General features: G+C 52.2%; 1 protein-coding gene across 5 annotated transcripts in view; it reads right to left on the bottom strand.

Moving 5' to 3' along the window:
* Positions 1-581: 581 nt before the first annotated feature.
* Positions 582-16469, bottom strand: part of CAPN1 (calpain 1) — a 49216-nt gene continuing 33328 nt past the window's right edge. For all 5 annotated transcript variants that reach the window (XM_043581680.1, XM_043581679.1, XM_043581676.1 and 2 more), the window contains 12 exons: positions 7085-7266; positions 6346-6357; positions 5325-5536; positions 5181-5220; positions 4549-4614; positions 4401-4458; positions 3566-3630; positions 3110-3178; positions 2797-2875; positions 2092-2208; positions 1714-1772; positions 582-1375 (listed from right to left, as the gene is read on the bottom strand). In XM_043581680.1, the coding sequence (XP_043437615.1) occupies positions 1349-1375; positions 1714-1772; positions 2092-2208; positions 2797-2875; positions 3110-3178; positions 3566-3630; positions 4401-4458; positions 4549-4614; positions 5181-5220; positions 5325-5536; positions 6346-6357; positions 7085-7266 (986 nt within the window). In that variant the 3' untranslated portion in view covers positions 582-1348. The remainder of the gene's footprint in view (positions 1376-1713; positions 1773-2091; positions 2209-2796; positions 2876-3109; positions 3179-3565; positions 3631-4400; positions 4459-4548; positions 4615-5180; positions 5221-5324; positions 5537-6345; positions 6358-7084; positions 7267-16469) is intronic.

Here is a 16469-nt window from a genome sequence, read left to right as displayed (position 1 = left end):
GGCAGCTCCCACCTCCGACCCAGGCTCTGTCAGCCTCTGCCCTGCAGATGCTATCCTAGTTTGTGGCTTACCCCTGGTCCCCCCCGCCCCCTTCCCACTCTGTCTCCTCTTCCACCCTCACTGCAACCCACCCTTATCTATGGGAAGAAAAGCCAGGACCCCAGAGGGGCTGGGGCAGCTTACATAAGCTGCAGGTGTCTAGGTGAAGGAGGCTCTTGTGCGCTGGGAGCTTCCTGGGAGGTCAGGTTTGTGCTCAGCGGGAGTCTGGGTGTCAGCCAGAGCCTCACAGGCTGGAGTATACAGGGAGGGCAGGGACCGGGCTGTGAGGAGGGCACAGAGGATCAGCAGAGTCACATGGGACCTCAGCAGTCTGGCCCCGTCCCTGCAGCTGGGGCCCCATCCCCCCGCAACGTCCTAGATACCCAGTACTCGGGCAGGGGTGCGAGCCCCCAGGGTACTGGGGAAGGAGACAGCGGGCAGCCAGGGGTGGTGTGAGGTCCCGGGCTGTCCCTGAAGGTCAAGGCCTGCTGATGCCTTCCTGGGCAGCAGGTTTGGACAGAAACACACTCCAGAGACAGATGTGGGGCCTTTTCCTTTATTGTTTGGGGTCTCTCTGCATGGAAACCCGAGACCCCACCCCCACCCCACACCCAGGTGCCTCTGGCACCCCCGTTACTGGTACACCGGTCCCTGAAGAGTCCCCTGTAAAATCACCGATATAAAAAAGGAGGGAGCGAGGGAGGGAGCACCTGACCACCCCTCAGTCCAGGTGACTCCTGGTCGGCAGGTGGGGCAGGGCTGGGGGGCAGGCCACGGAGGTGAGGGGCACTGGCTTCTGCACGGGGGAGAACAGGCATTCCCAGACCCAGGAAGAGGCCTCGGCTGGGAAGGGCTTCCGCACATCTAGACGGCAGACTGTGCAGAGTTAGTGGTTATGGTGTAAAGTCTGCAGGTGAGGCCGCTGGGTAGGCTGGGCGGGTGCCCTCTGGCTGCGGCGAGGGGACAGGACACGTCAGGATGCTCGGAGGCCGGGGGCCGTCAGCTCCCCTGGCAGCCTCATCCCGAGGCAGGAACAAGCGAAAGTGGCCTTCCTCGTTTGGCGACAGGAGGAGCGGGGGGGGGGGGGGAGTCCATCTGAGCCCGTGACTGGCGAAGGCAGGGAAGGCCACACGGCTCTGCGCAGAGCAGAGGAACCGTGGCAGCTGGGAGGTGAGGGGACAGGAGGACAAGGCCGCCTCCTGCTCCAAGGAAGGCACTTGCAGCTGGTGTGGCCCGGGGCGGCATGGCGGGAAGGCATGGCTTGGCAGACGAGGGAGAGGAGCACGGCAAGGGGACCGGAGCCCCTGCCTCATGCAAACATGGTCAGCTGTAACCACTGCCGGCAGAGGAGGGCAGAGAGAGAGGTCAGCCAGCGACAGCAGAAACGCCCAGTCCAGCCTCCTAGCCCAGGGGCCACCGTCTCTGGGGAGGGGCACTTTCTTACCTCCTCTACCCCCGGGAGACCAGGGCGCAGGCACCCACGAAGACCTCCAGGAGCATGCCCCCCACCTCCCTTCCCAAGATCCAGACACCCCCACCCCATCCCATCCTTCCATCCTTCCAGAGGCCTGCCCTTTGGGGTCTGGTTCTGAGGCCACAAGTTCCTGCCCCAGGTGGGTAGAAAGCATCACCACCCGAATACCCTCCCCCGCCACGGCCAAGGGAAGCTCCCACCTTAAACAAGTCAAAGGTCACCACCCCGTCCAGATCTGTGTCCAGAGTTTTGAAAAACCCTACGTTCAAAAGAAGACGTTTTGGCATTAGAAACCAGTGGGACATTCATGCAGGACCACCCTGCCGCCTGCCCCTCCCCCGCACATCCCCACGGCACCCCAAGCCCTCACCCGTCACACTGGGAAGCAGCTCTCTCTGCTGTCCTCCCCCTCCCCTACTGCCTTCCCCCCTCCCCCAGTCTCCCGACTCGGCCTTCAGGTTCCCAGGTACTTCGCCTCTCTGGGACACGCCATGGCACATAGGTCCCATCTGTAGCTGTCATTCCCATCAACTTATGGGAGACAGAACCAGAGGCAGGAGCCAGATGAAGACACTCACGGAACATGGTCTCCAGCCGCACCAGGCAGCACACGAAGTTGTCAAAGTCCACGGCCAGGTCGGGCTCCGAGTAGCGGGTGATAATGAGTTCGTACAGCTTCTTGTTGAGCTTGAAGCCTGGCCCAAGAGAGTGCGTGAAGGCCAGGGAAGCGGGGCCAGGGAGGGGGGCTGGGGCCTGGGCAGGGTGAGCCCCACCTGAGTAGGGCCAGGAGCTGGGTGCGGGGGGCGGGGGGTGCTGGGCAAGCAAGTGCCAGTCCGAGGGAGCGGGAGCCCAGACCGCCCCAGGGAATCAGCGGCCAAGGAGGGCCCGGGGGTCCAGTTTTGTTTGTGCCGAGTGCCCTGGCCTCATCCTGACACGGGACTGTGAAGATGAGGCCCGCACCTCTCTCACTGGAGGCCCTGGAGCCCAGCTCCACCTCTCCCTGGCTGTGTGGCCGCAGGCCAGTCACTGTCCCCAATCGTGCTTTTTCCCGGGCGCAATGGAGACAGTAAAAGACCTTATCCCCGTTAGGCCACAGTGAGGACACGGGGAAGCGCTGATAAAGCACTTAGCTCAGTAATTCAGTAAGAAGGCAGGAGATGGCTGTTACCGCCACACCATCACCATCTCCACCCCGGGGACAGGGCCGGTGCAGCGGGCCGCCACTCTGGGTAGCCGCCGACAGGCAATCGGCCTTGGGCCGTCTGCCTGGGGACAGGCCTTACCCGCAGACTCGATGGCCATCCGCATCTCGTAGGCACTCATGCTGCCCGACTTGTCCAAGTCAAACTTCCGGAAGATGGCCTAGAGTGGGGAACAGAGGGTGAGGGCCAGGCCGAGGGAGGCACCCAGCCCTTCCGGCCCACCCCAGGGTGGGGGGCTGCTGCGGGTGGAGGGCAAAGACCCGAAAGGTGGGCCGGGGGCTGGGGTCTGGAGCGGCAGACCCAGGGCGGAGGGCCTAGACCACGCAGCCCGTCTGGGAGCCCGCAGCAGACCCCTCCTGGGACTGAGGCCGCACAGGAGGGAGGGACCACCTACCAGGTAATTCCGGATGCGGTTCCACAGGATGTTGAACTCCACCAGGCCCAGCTTCCCGTTGCCGTCCCGCTGGGGGGCTACCGTTAGGAAGCTTAAACCCGCACAGGGTGAGGGAACAATGGGGAGAAGGGGAGACTGACAGCAAGACGAGGGGAGGGGGAAGGGCAGGCGCCCACAGGGCCAGGTGGGTTGGACAAGGAGGGGTGCCACCAGCACCAGCCTTAAGGTGACTCAAGGACCCAGGCCCTGCTCTACCTCTCACTCAACACAAAGCCTGTGCCTCGGTTGCCCCTCCCCGCTATCCCCCCCCCCCCCCCAATCATGGGGAAATGGCCTGGGAAAAGGACTGGTTCCTCTACACTCCACAGAACACTGTTCTGGGAAAGGTCACAGGGCGTCCTTCCCCACCACGTCCCCCACACCAAAGCAGCCTCACGAAACGAAAGCAAAAGATACGTCCATGAGGTTCACCATGCTGCGGCACGACTCCAGGCTGAAGCCCTTTGTCCGCAGGTCCTTGTCTGCAAGAAAATCGGTTCCAACACCTCAAGCAGCAGGCTTCCGGGGCCTGCCCCCGGGGGCACTGGGCGGGATGGGGACCAGGGAAGTTCGATTCCTGGCACCTGGTGTGCAAAGCCTAGCAGAGTGGGTGCGTCAGGTCACTCTTATCGGCACAGTGTCAAGTACTTTAGCAACCGAGCCGGTGTCTACACCACGAAGAACCAAGAATGAAAGGAGATCAGTGCTCCACCAAAGCGAGAGAAACGCAGTAGAAACGTGAGGCCAAGGCGGCCAGGGCGGGGGTGAGGTTGGCCGCAGGCCCCGAAGGGGGACAAGAGGAGAGGGGTCTGGGCTGAGGGAACAGCAGGGATGGAGGTCAGAGGCAGGGGCAAAGGGAAGGTTGGGGGGCGGGGCTGCCTAGAGCTGCGCACGCGGGGGAGTGAAGCCAGCCCCGTTCTGCAGGCAGCCCCTCGGCCTGGCCCTGGGGCGTATCTTCCAGAGGAAGGGGAGGCCTGTTCCTTGCTCCTACGGTGCCGTCACCAACTCGGCTTCTAACGACACCAGGTCACGGCACTTGGGCACGGAGAACGGGGTCCGGCAAGATGGTGCAAAGAGTTTGGGAGGAAAATGGGGGTGAGCAGGGCTCAGAAAGAGAGTGGGGGCTTCCCCTGCCCATGAAGACCAAGGGCTTGGGTTGGGCTCCGTGTGAGAGTAGAAGCCTCGATTCTGGAGTCTGGAGGAGGGGGGGTGCCGACTACAGGGTGGAGAGCTGCTGTCCTGGGACACTCACGTTTGCTGATGATCCTGTTGAGGATGGTCCGCAGTTCCTTGACGCTGATCTCCATGTCCTGGGGGAAGAGGGAGGAGGCACCCACCCTGGAGAAACGCTGCGCCCCTGCGCCCCCTCCCCGCCCTCCGCTCCACCACACCCTGCCTACCTCCCCTGCCAGCTGCCTGAAGAGGGCCTTGAAGTTCTCATCAATCTCCTCTTCTGAGAGCACTTGCTAGATGGAGAAGGGGGAGAGCAGGTGAGGGGCGCTCCAGCCAGGCCCCCGCATGGGCAGCAGCTGGGGCGAGGCCGGGACCACTCATCACCACACGCCTGCCTCCTCGTGTCTCTGAGCCTCCCTCTGGTCACCAGTAAAGTGGGAGTCACTCTCGCCCTGCCCGGGGCTCTGCGGCCTGAGGAGAGTGCAGTTCAGCTCCGTGATGGCGGGGGGAGGCTTTGGGCAAGTTCCTTAACCTCCCCGAACTTGACTTTCTCGCTGAAAGGGGAGATGGTGGCCTCACCCGGACAGGGTTGTTGTGGAGGCAACGGGGTAAAGGGCTCAGCACAGAGCCGGCAGAGACCAGCGAGAGCTCAGGGACCTCGCGTCACTATTATCACCAAGCCCTCTGCAAAACCGTAAAGTGCTGGGCAGATGAGGGATTGGTATTACCCCTAAGGCTTCTGCCGGGGGGGCTCCCAGGAGCCAGGACACCCAGGTCCCCGCGATACGCCCAGGGTGAAGGGGTGAGGCAGAGGAGGAAGGCACCTGGGCGGTGGGGGGGCGGCGGGCAGGGCACGTACCTCATCAGGGAGATTGGCCTGGATCTGGTCGTCCAGCTCCCTGCAGAGGTGGAAGGACAGAGGGGCCAGTCAGGGTGGGGGTGCAGGGGGGCCCGGCGGAGGGGGGGGGGGGGAGTGGGCACCGGGGAGGGGCCTTCTACTCACTCGGTCCCGGCCTTCTTCTCCGAGAAGAAGCGTAGCACGAAGTCACCCTCTTTGTTGGGCTCGAAGGTGGAGGGCACCACCACGTACTCCCCGGGCGGCAAGCGGAAGCGGGTGCTGACCTCCCGCAGGTTGATGAACTGCTCCGAGCGCGCCCGCGACGAGTTGGCCAGGAAGAAGTCCCGCTTCAGGTGCACGGCCGGCTGGCCCACCAGCTGGCGGGAGGGGAGGAGGGGGTGAGGGCTGCAGCCGGCCGCTCAGCCCGCCCTCGGGGAGCTGCCCGCACACCGCACACCCGGGCCGCAGGCCCCGGGCCCCAGCCGAGCGGCCGGCAGGCTGGTCTCGGCCCGGTCGCCCTCGGGCTGCACGGCCCCGCCAGATCATCTTGTCTCAGTTTCCCCGTCCGCAAGATGGAGGGGACAACGCTGCCTACCGCACAGGGCGGAGGTGAGGACATACTCTGGAGGTGAACATGAATACTAGGACTCCGGCGAAATAACATTCCCGCTATCGTTACCCAGAGCGTCCCCCGAGTCAGACACCGCGGGGTACCCTCCACGGGGCGCCTCATTCAAAGCTCACGACAGCCCCGTGAGGCGGCGCCCTGTGCCCATTTTATAGATACTGACGCCGAGGCCTAAGCTTAAGCCACTCGCTCGAGGGTGCAGAATATTCAGCCTGTCCACCGCCCTGCTCCTAACCGATGCCCGAGGCATCCTCCGCCGGCACTAACTCAGCGGAAACAGTAAGGCGGGAAGAGCCTCGTGTGTGCGTGTTGGGCGGGACTCTGAGGGCCTGGGTTCAGACCCAGCTCTCTCACTTACTACCTGTCCTGACCCCCTGGGACAGCAACATCTGCCCCCTCCGGGGGGGGGGGGGGGTGGGAAGACGGTTCGCGAACAATAAAACGAGGTGACTTCTTAACTCTCTACGTGTGGGCTTGCTGCCATCTTGCTCCCCTCTGGGCACCAACAGGCCTTGTGTGTTCAGGGGTATGTAAATCCAGGTGTCAGATGTCACCTACCTCTGGAGGAACCTGCCAGAGAGACGGAAGAAGTTAGAGATGTGTGCTTGGCCTACAGGCACAGCGTGTGCTGGACAGAGGCCCTGAGTTCTTAAGAATCATGGGATCTGAGGAGACCGGGAGGCAGGGCTCGGGGCCACTGGCCGCCCAGACCTGTCTTCACGCCAGAGAGGCACCTCAGGACCTCAGGAAAGGGCCCCGGGCAAGGTCCTCTTCACCCCTGGAACACCCTGGGCCTTGGCTCTGAGTCGGACCCAGCACAGCCCCCAGAGCGGCCAACTGCAATGTCCTACAGCCCAGGGACATCAGAGCCCCCACCAGTTTGCTGTCGGGAGCTCCGGGCCTGGGCCGAGACTGTAGCGGTTCTCTTTCCCTGCCAGGAAGGTCCAGAAGTTTCTGTGTTGAACACAGCAAGTGAAGCAGGGCCCTCCCAGGCCAGTCTCTGCTTATATACTAAGACAGTGAGCTCACTACTCCTCCAGGGCCGCCCACTTGCCCACTTCTTTCTGAGGCCGAGCCAAAGTCTGTCCCCCAGAAGCTACCTCACAGTCATCAGCTAAGCCAGAACCCTTGGCCCAAGAGGGGCCACGGCAGGCGCCTCCTGGGGACAGTGGCCAGGGCCACCTGCCTCAGGACTGTGGCGGCAGTGTCCTCTGGCGCCCCCTGGTGGGGCTCGCCCACGGTGCACCGGGAGGCCGGCTTTCGACGCCGGTTCATCGTGATCGTGTGATCGGCTCACCTCGTAGACCGCGAAGCCAATGGTCTCCATGTCGCGGCCAAAACGGCGCTCGCGGCGGCGGTGCTTCTGCATGAGGGCTAGCACGAAGCTGCAGCCTGATTCTCGACCCCCGTAGTAGTCGTCGTCCGCGTCGTCCGTCTCCTCCAGTCGGATCTTGAACTGGGGATTGACCCAGAAGGTGGCTGTAGGAGGTGGGTTGGCGGGAGGGGTCAGGGGAGGCGCAGAGCAGAGTGGTCCCCGCCTCCAGGCTTCCCCTCCCCCACGTGTCCCTTCGTTCATTCGTCCCACAAGTATTATTACTAAGTGTCCGCCGTGTGACAGACGGGCAGTGGGGGGCACACGCGGTCCCTGCCCTCATGAGCTCACATTCCAGGAGGGGAGGCCAAGTCTGAGCAAGTCGGGGCGCTTATGAGAACAATTACAAAGAGTAAGCAAGCTGGAGCTGGGAGCCGGTCAGGGAAGGCGTCTTTGAGGAGGTGACATTTGAGTGAGATCTGAAGGAGAAGCCCTGGGAAGACACTGGGAAGCAGGAGGGAGAAACAAGGACCCACACGAGGGAGACAGCCGTTGTCTAATGCAGCATCCAGCTCCGGCAAGCACGGGAGATGTGGACAGTGGCAAAGGTCGGCAGGAGCTGGGTGGGCAGTGAGGAGGGTGGTTTGAATCAAAGGGCAAGAGGCCCTCCCCACGCCCCAACAGGCTTGCACCAGGAGTGGCATGAATGGATTCGGATTTGCAAAGGTAGCTGCAGCTGCTGTGTGGACGATGACTTAGGAGAGAAAAAGATAAGGCAGGGTCTGATAGGAGGCCACTCGGCTGCAAAGGGTGACAGAGACTTGCGTCTCTGGCAGTCTGGTGACTCAGTTGCCCACGACCCCCTAAAACAACCAGGTGCTGGACACAGTAAGCAAAGCGGCTTTTTAGAGGCACTAATAAGCCACAGCATTCCCCTCCCCCTCCCCCCCCCCAAGTTGACATTAACCAAAATGACGGATATCAAGTGTTAGCCGGGAATGTGGAGAAATCAGAACGTCACACACTGCTGGTGGGAATGTAACACGGGGTCGCCACTTCGGAAAACAGTCTGGCACTTCCTTAAGTGGTTACACACAGAATTATCCTATGACCCTGCAATGATACTCAATACTGCAATGTATGAAAACGTACATCCACACAAAAACGTGGATGTAAATGTTCACAGTGGCATTATTTGTGATACCCGAATGGTAGAAGTGACCCAAGCCGTCCATCAGCGGAGAAATGGATTTTTAAAAACGTGGTATAACCAAACAATGGAATATTATTCGGCAACAAAAAGAGAGTACCGATGTGGGCTCTAACACAGATAAGCCTACGAACGGGCAGATCCACAGACGCAGAGAGGAGGCTGGCGGTTACCTGGGAGTGAGGAGGAGGGGTCAGGAGTGACAGCTGTAGGGTGGACGGTTTCTTTTTGGGGTTATAAAAATGCTCTAGAATTGATGTACTGATAGACACACAACTTTGTGAATATATAAAAACCACACTGAATTTTCCACTTTTAAGTTGGTGAACTGGACCGTATGTGAGTGATAACTCAATAAAGCCTTTTTTAAAACATGGCCACTAGGAGCCCCGCGAGGTATATAATGCCGAAGGACTCCTGCAGATGCCTGGAGACCCTGAGCCCTGGGTACAGGGACAGGAGACAAAATCTAGCAGGAGATCTTTGCAACAAAACTGGGACCCCTATGAGGAATGCCAACAGCATACGTAGGAAAGAAAAATAAACCCCACTGGGAGGAAGGAAAAAAAAAATTCTCCCCAAGAATTTATAACCACAAGCCTTCACGTGATCTTGCAGTTTCAATTTGTCCCTTCTTTTCTTTAATTAAAAAAAATTTTTTAATGTTTATTTTTGAGAGAGAGAGACAGACAGAGCACAAGCGGGAGAGGGGCAGAGAGAGACACACAGAATCCAAAGCAGGCTTCCAGGCTCTGAGTTATCATCACAGAGCCCGATATGGGGCTTGAACCCACGAACTGTGGGATCATGACCTGCGCTGAAGTCGGATGCTTAACCGACTGAGCCACCCAGGCGCCCCTTTTTTAAATCTTTCAAAAATGTTTATTTAGTTTTGAAGGAGAGAGACACAGAGCGTGAGTGGGGGAGGAGCAGAGAGCGAGGGAGACACAGAATCCAAAGCAGGCTCCAGGTTTCAAGTCGTCAGCACACAGCCCAATGCGGGGCTCGAACTCGCGAGCCAGAACATCACGACCTGAGCTGAAGTTGGACGCTTAACCGACTGAGCCACCCACGCGCCCCCAGTTTCAATTCGTTCTGCCTATGAAGTCAAGGAAACCTTCAGGAGATAATTTATTTTTAGAAGTGTCCTGGGATTCAAAGAGTCATCCCAGGTGACTGATAGAAACACCGGAAGAACCTAACTTCACCCAAGGACTCAAAGAACTCCCACAGATGAACTTCTAGGCCAAAGGAGACAAAAATCTCACAAGGAAAGCAGGCATGAGTAAGTGAGAACCAGTAGCCACAATGGACCAAAACACCAACCCTCTGAGACTAAAAATATTGAAATAATCAGATGCCAGAATATAAAAGACTGGGTTTATTATATTTAAAGAAATAAATGAGAAGCCTGGGAATATGAGCAAGAATAAACAGATTTGAAAACGAGCCACTGGAACTTCTACACATTAATTTTTTTAATAAAACTAAGTACTTGTTAGAAGGATTAACCACCAGATTGGACACAGCAAAAAAAGACAACTCGTGAAATGAGAATGGATCGGAAGGAATTACCCAGAAGCAGAAGGCAATGCAAGGAAATTAGGAGACGGCAAATTTGAGCAATGGTAAGAGACTAGATGATTGAGCGAGGAGTTCCAGCTTACGTTTGATTAGAATTCTAAAAGGAAAAAATGAAGAGTGTAAGAAGGAGCTGTTATTCTAAAAGACCATGGCTAAGAATTTTCTAGAATTGTTGAAATACATCAACCTGCAGGCCCAGGGAGCCCCGTGAATCCAAAGCAGAATAAAAAGAAATCCACACCTCAATACATCTTGGTGAAATTACGGAATATCAAAGATGAACAATCTTTAAAAAAATATATATATATATATTTTTTTTACATTTATTTATTTTTGAGAGACAGAGTCAGACAGAACGTGTGCAGGGGAGGGGCAGAGAGAGAAGGAGACACAGAATCCAAAGCAGACTTCAGGCTCTGAGCTGTCAGCACGGAGCCCGACGCGGGGCTCGAACCCAAGAACCGTGAGATCATGACCTGAGCCGAAGTCGGACACTTAACTGACTGAGCCACCCAGGTGCCCCTCAAAGATGAACAATCTTGGGACGCCTGGGTGGCTTGGTCGGTTAAGCGGCCGACTTCGGCTCAGGTCATGATCTCACGGTCCGTGGGTTCGAGCCCCGCGTCAGGCTCTGTGCTGACAGCTCAGAGCGAGCCTGGAGCCTGTTTCCGATTCTGTGTCTCCCTCTCTCTCTGCCCCTCCCCTGTTCATGCTCTGTCTCTCTCTGTCTCAAAAATAAATACACGTTAAAAAAAAAAAAAAAAGATGAACAATCTTAAAACAGAAAAGACAAAGCATCACAGAAGGCGTGGGAGACAGAGTCTCGGCTCACAGAGCAACCAGAGAGGCAGAGTGAAGAGTAACGGTACTTCCAATGGGCTAAAAGGAATGCAATCCAGAATTTTGTGTTCAGAGAATTGTCAAGAACGAGCACGCCGCAGAGGTATTTTCAGAAGAGTGGAGAGAGTTTATAGAAGGAGAAGAGGGGGAAGGAGGTGGAGGGGAAGGAGAAGGAGGAATACGAAGGCTTATGTTTTAGGCAGATGGAAATGAGCTCAGATAAAAGCTGTGGAAATGGTGAGCAATAAATACTGTTCTTCTATGGGTGAGCCGGTGAATATGGGCTGTACCAAATAATGATACGGAGCAAACACCTCGGTCCTCCAAACCCAGAGACGGGAAAACTAGTAGAGGGAAAAGCAAGAGAACTCAAAATCCAAAATAAGGCATAACAGGAGGGACAAACAGAAAACGCACAGGAAGTCTGCTGAAATAAATACAAAGTCATCAGCAATCACCATGAATGTCAATGGACTAAACTTTCCAATCCAAGGGCAAAATGTTTCAAACCGGATGATCAAAAAGCCAGTGGTGTGCTGTTTACTAGAGATAACCACCGAAACACTGAGCTACAGAAAGACTGGACATCAAAAAGTATAACAAAATATACCACAAAAATACTAGCGGAAAGAACATTGGGACAGCTATAGTGACAGCGACTGAGAGGGACTAGAAAGTTAAAGAATTACACCCGGAGAAGGCAGCCATTAAATAACAACAACGAAACAGGTCTGACTCACTAGGAACTTATAACAAGTCTAAGCTTGATGCAGCTAATATCATAACGCAAAATCTGTAAAGCAAAATGACAGATATAAAGGGAGAAACTAGCAAAAACATCAGCATGGCGTGTGACTTTATCTTCCCTCTTCCAGTAACTGACAGACTAAGCCGACCAAATATTAAGTGTGATCTGACGGACAATTATAAAACATTCCCCCTAACACTCAGAATTGCGTGACACTCGGATCGTTCAAGAGAACAGACTGTAGGGCTGCGATGCCTCTGTTCCAATCCCAGCTCTGTCACTTATCAGTGCCTCACTTTCTTTACCTGTAAAGCAGGTATCATAATAGTGCCAGCCTCACAGGGCCAGTGTGAAAGTTAAACAAGTTATCACACTTAAAATATTTAGGGGAGTGCTTGGCATATAAGACACACACACAAAAGCGTGAACCAGTCTTCTGAGAACATGTGAACACGCGCTGGGCCGTAGCACCAGCTTCTGTTTATTTCAAAGCTGCGATCTCATAAGACCGTGTTTTCTGACTACAAGGAAATCAAGTTAGAAACCAACAATAAAACGGTAACTAGCAGGTTATAACTGGGGCGTTTGGTTATTAATTCACTCTTAATTGTTACAGGTCTATCCAGATTTTTTCTTTTTCTTAAGTTGGTCTCGGTAGCTTGTTTCTTTCCAGGAATTTGTCCGTTTCACCTAGGTTAGCTCATTGGTTGGCACACAATGGTTCACAGTACTTCCTTATAATCCATTTATTTTTGTTGGTTTGATAATGATGGTCTCTCTTTAAGTCCTGATTGTAGTAATCTGAGTCTTCTTTTTTTCTTGTTTACTTTGGTTAAAGATTTTACAACTTTGCTGAGCTCTTCTAAGGACTGACTGTTGGTCTCGTTGATTTTCTCCATTGTTTCTCCATTTTCTGTTTCATTTATGTGTACTTTCATCTTTATTATTTCCATTCTTCTGTTTGCTTTGGGTTTCGTTTGACCCTTTACTACATTCTTAAGGTAGACGATCAGGTTGTTGATTTGAGATCTTTCTTTTCTAACATAGGTACGTACTGTTTTAATTACCATTCTGTGTGATTTCTCATATTTCTGCATTTTTTAAATGTTTATTTAGTTTTTGAGAGAGAGAGAGAGAGAGAGCGAGCATGAGCAGGGGAGGGGCAGGGAGAGAGGGAGGCACAGAATCTGAAGCAGGCCCCAGGCTCCGAGCTGTCGGCACAGAGCCTGACGCGGGGCTCAAACCCACAAAGCATGAGCCAAAGTCGGCCACCCAACCGACTGAGCCACCCAGGCACCCCTGTTTTCTCATTTACATTATCATTTCTTTTTGACAAACTAACTCATTCTATGAAGCCAACACTATCTATCTTGATACCAAAGCCCACCAAATAAAGACATCACGAGAAAATTACAGGACGGTATCACTTATAAATATCAACATAAAAATCCTCAACAAAATACTAGTAAATCAAGTCCAACAGTATATTAAAAGGACGAGATGGAACAAAATAGGATTTATCCCAGGAATGAAGGCTAGTTCAACACAAAGCCAATCAATGTAGTAAGCCACATTAATAGAACAAAGGGGAAAAACCTACATGATCATGGTTTTTTTTTAAATATATTTTAAAGTTTATTTATTTTGAGAGAGAGAGAGCACGCACAGGGGTGAGGCAGAGAGAGGGATTAAGAGAATCCCAAGCAGGTTCCTCACTGCCCACACCGAACCCGAAGCAGGCCTTGAACCCACGAATTGTGAGATCATGACCTGAGCCTAAATCAAGAGCTTAACCAACTAAGCCACTCAGGTACCCCATGATCATCTTAATTGATGCAGAAAGGCATTTCACAAAGTCCAACACATGTTCATGATAAAAACATTCAGGAAACTAAGAATAAAAGGGAATGTCCTCAATATGACAAAGAGTGTTTACGGAAAAACCAGCTAATATCATACTCAGTGGCGAAAGACTGAAGCTTTCACCCTAAGATCAGGAACAAGATGCTTGCTTACATCGTTGCTACACAACCACTGTATGGGAAGTTCTAGCTAGATGAATTAGTCAAGGAAAAGAAAAAAGGTATTCAAGTTGGAAAGGAAAAAGAAAACTATCTCTAACTGCAAACGACATGATCCTGTAGGTAGAAAAACATAGAGTCCACAAAAAAGTTACCAGAACTAATAACAAATACAGCAAAGTTGCAGGTTACAAGACCAAGACACAAAAATCAGTTGTTTTTCCACATACCAGCAATGAACAACTGAAAAAGTAAATTACAGAAACGATTCCTTTACAATAGTATCCAAAAAAGTAAAATATCTAGGTATAAATTTAATAAAGGAGTTGAAAGACTGAACACCGAAAACTGCAAAACGTTGCTGAAAGAAATTAAAGACATGAAAAAATAAAAAGACATCCCATGTTCATGGATCGGAAAACTTAGTAGTATTATGATGTCAACATTACCTGAAGTGATCTGCAGATTCAATGCCATCTTTATTAAAATTCCAGCAGCCTTTTCACAGAGGTGGAAAGCATATCCTCAGATTCATATGGAATTATAAGGGTCCCGGAAGCCAAAAGATTATGAAAAAAACCCAAAAGTTGGAAGACTCGCACTTTCTGATTTCAAACCTTACTGCAAAGCTACAGTAATTACAACAGTGTGGTACTCGCATAAAAACAGACATACAGACTAAAAGAACTGAGAGTCCAAAAATAAACCCAGACATCAATGGCCAACTGATTTTTGACATGGGTGCCAAGACCATTCGATGGGGAAAGAATAGTCTTTTCAACTGATGATACTGAAACAATGAATTTCCACATGCAAAAGAATGAAGTTGGGCACCTATCTCACACCAGTGATCTTTTACATCGCTACTGTGCTTGTGTGGGGGCACCAAAAATCACACCCACGTAAGACAGCAAACTTAGAAAACTGCTGTGTGCATTCTGACTGTTCCACCCACCAGCCAGCCATTCCTCCATCTTTCTCCTTCTTCTGGAGCCTCCCTATTCCTGGAGATACAAAAATCTTGGAACGAGGCCAATTAATAACCCTACAAAGGTCTCTGAGTGTTCCAATGAAAGAGTCCTGTCTTTCACTTTCAAATCAAAAGCTAGAAATGATGAGGCTTATCAAAAGTCAAGATAAGCAGAAGCCTAGCCCTCTCGCATCAAACTGCAAGCTGTGAGTGCAGAGGAAAAAAATCTTGAAGGAAACTAAAAACGTTACTCCAGTGAACACACATGATAAGAAAGTGAGACAGCTTTACTGCTGATATGGAAAAGTTTTAGTGGTCTGGATGAAAGATCACACCAGCCCCAACATTCCCGAAGCAAAAGCCTAATCCAGTGCAAAGCCCTCATTGTCTCCAATTCCATGAAGGCCGCGTGAGGTGAGGAAGCTGCAGGATTAACGTGTGAAGGTAGCAGAGGCCGGTTCGTGAAGTTTAAGGAAAGAAGCCAACTCCGTAACATGAAAGTGCAGGGGGAAGCAGCAAGGGCCGTGCAGAAGCTGCAGCAAATTACCAAAAGAGCTCGCTAAGGTAATTAGGGAAGGCGGCTGCCCTAAACAGCAGAGTTTCAATGTAGATGAAGCAGCCTTGTATCAGAAGAAGATGCCGTCCAGAACTTTCATCGCTAGAGAGAACGCAATGCCTGGTTTCAAAGCTTCAAAGGACAGGCTGACTCTCTCTAATCAGGGGCTAGTGTAGCTGGTAACTTTAGGTTGAAGGCGATGCTCATTTGCCATTCCCCAAATCCTAGGGCTATTTAGAATTTTGCCAAATCTACTCTGCCTGTGCTCTTTAGGGAACAACAAAGCCTACACGACAGCACACCTGTTTACAACATGGTTTACTGGGCATTTTAAGACCACTGTTGAGACCCACTGCTTAGAAAAAGATTCCTTTCAAAATATGACCTGCTCACTGACAATGCACCTGGTAACCCAAGAGCTCCAATGGAGACAGAACAAGATTAATGTTGTTTTCATGCCTGTTAACATAGCACCCGCCCTGCATCCCCTGGATCAAGGAATACTTGCAACTTTCAAGTCTTACTACTTAAGAAATACATCTTGGGGCGCCTGGGTGGCTCAGTTGGTTAAGTGACCGACTTCGGCCCATGTCATGACCTCGCAGTTTGTGAGTTTGAGCCCCGCGTCAGGCTCTGTGCTGACAGCTCAGAGCCTGGAGCCTACTTCAGATTCTATGTCTCCCCCTCTCTCTACCCCTCCCCTGCTCACGCTCTGTGTTTCTCTGTCTCTCAATAATAAACATTGAAACATTTTTTAAAAAGAAAAAAATACATCTTGTGAGGAAGATAGTGATTCCTCCAATGGATCCTGGCAAAATTAATTGAAAACCTTCTGGAAAGGATTCGCCATTCTAGATGCCATTAAGAACATTTGTGATTTAGGGGCACCTGGGTGGCTCAGTCAGTTAAGCATCCAACTCTTGGTTTCAGCTCAGATCATGATCTCATGGCTTTGTGGGTTTGAGCTCTGCATCGGCACCCCACCAATAAAGTATTTTTAAATTAAGGATGTATACAATTTTTTTTAAGACGTTATAATGCTATTGCACACTTAATAGAATACAGTATAGCATACATATAATATAGGCACTGGGAAACCAAAATATTCATTTAACTCACTTTATTGTGGTATTTACTTTACTTGGTGGTCAGGAAATGAACCCACAGTATTTATCTCTGAGGTATGCCTATACAAAAATTAACTTGAAATGGATGAACAATCTAAATATGAGAGTTAACACTGTAACACTCTCAGAAGAAAACACAAGGATAAATCTCCATGGTCTTGGGTTTGACAATAGATTCTCAGATATGACACCAAAACCATGAGCAACAAAAGAAAAAATTGAAAATTGGGCATCATCACCATTAAAAATTTCCATGCTTCAAAGGACATTATCAAGAAAATGAAGACATCCACAGAATGGAAGAAATTATATGC

This window comes from Prionailurus bengalensis, chromosome D1 (genome assembly GCF_016509475.1).
Source record: "Prionailurus bengalensis isolate Pbe53 chromosome D1, Fcat_Pben_1.1_paternal_pri, whole genome shotgun sequence".
Taxonomy (NCBI): domain Eukaryota; kingdom Metazoa; phylum Chordata; class Mammalia; order Carnivora; family Felidae; genus Prionailurus; species Prionailurus bengalensis.
Note: the sequence above shows the minus strand (reverse complement) of the source record. Positions and strands in the feature narration are given on the sequence as shown.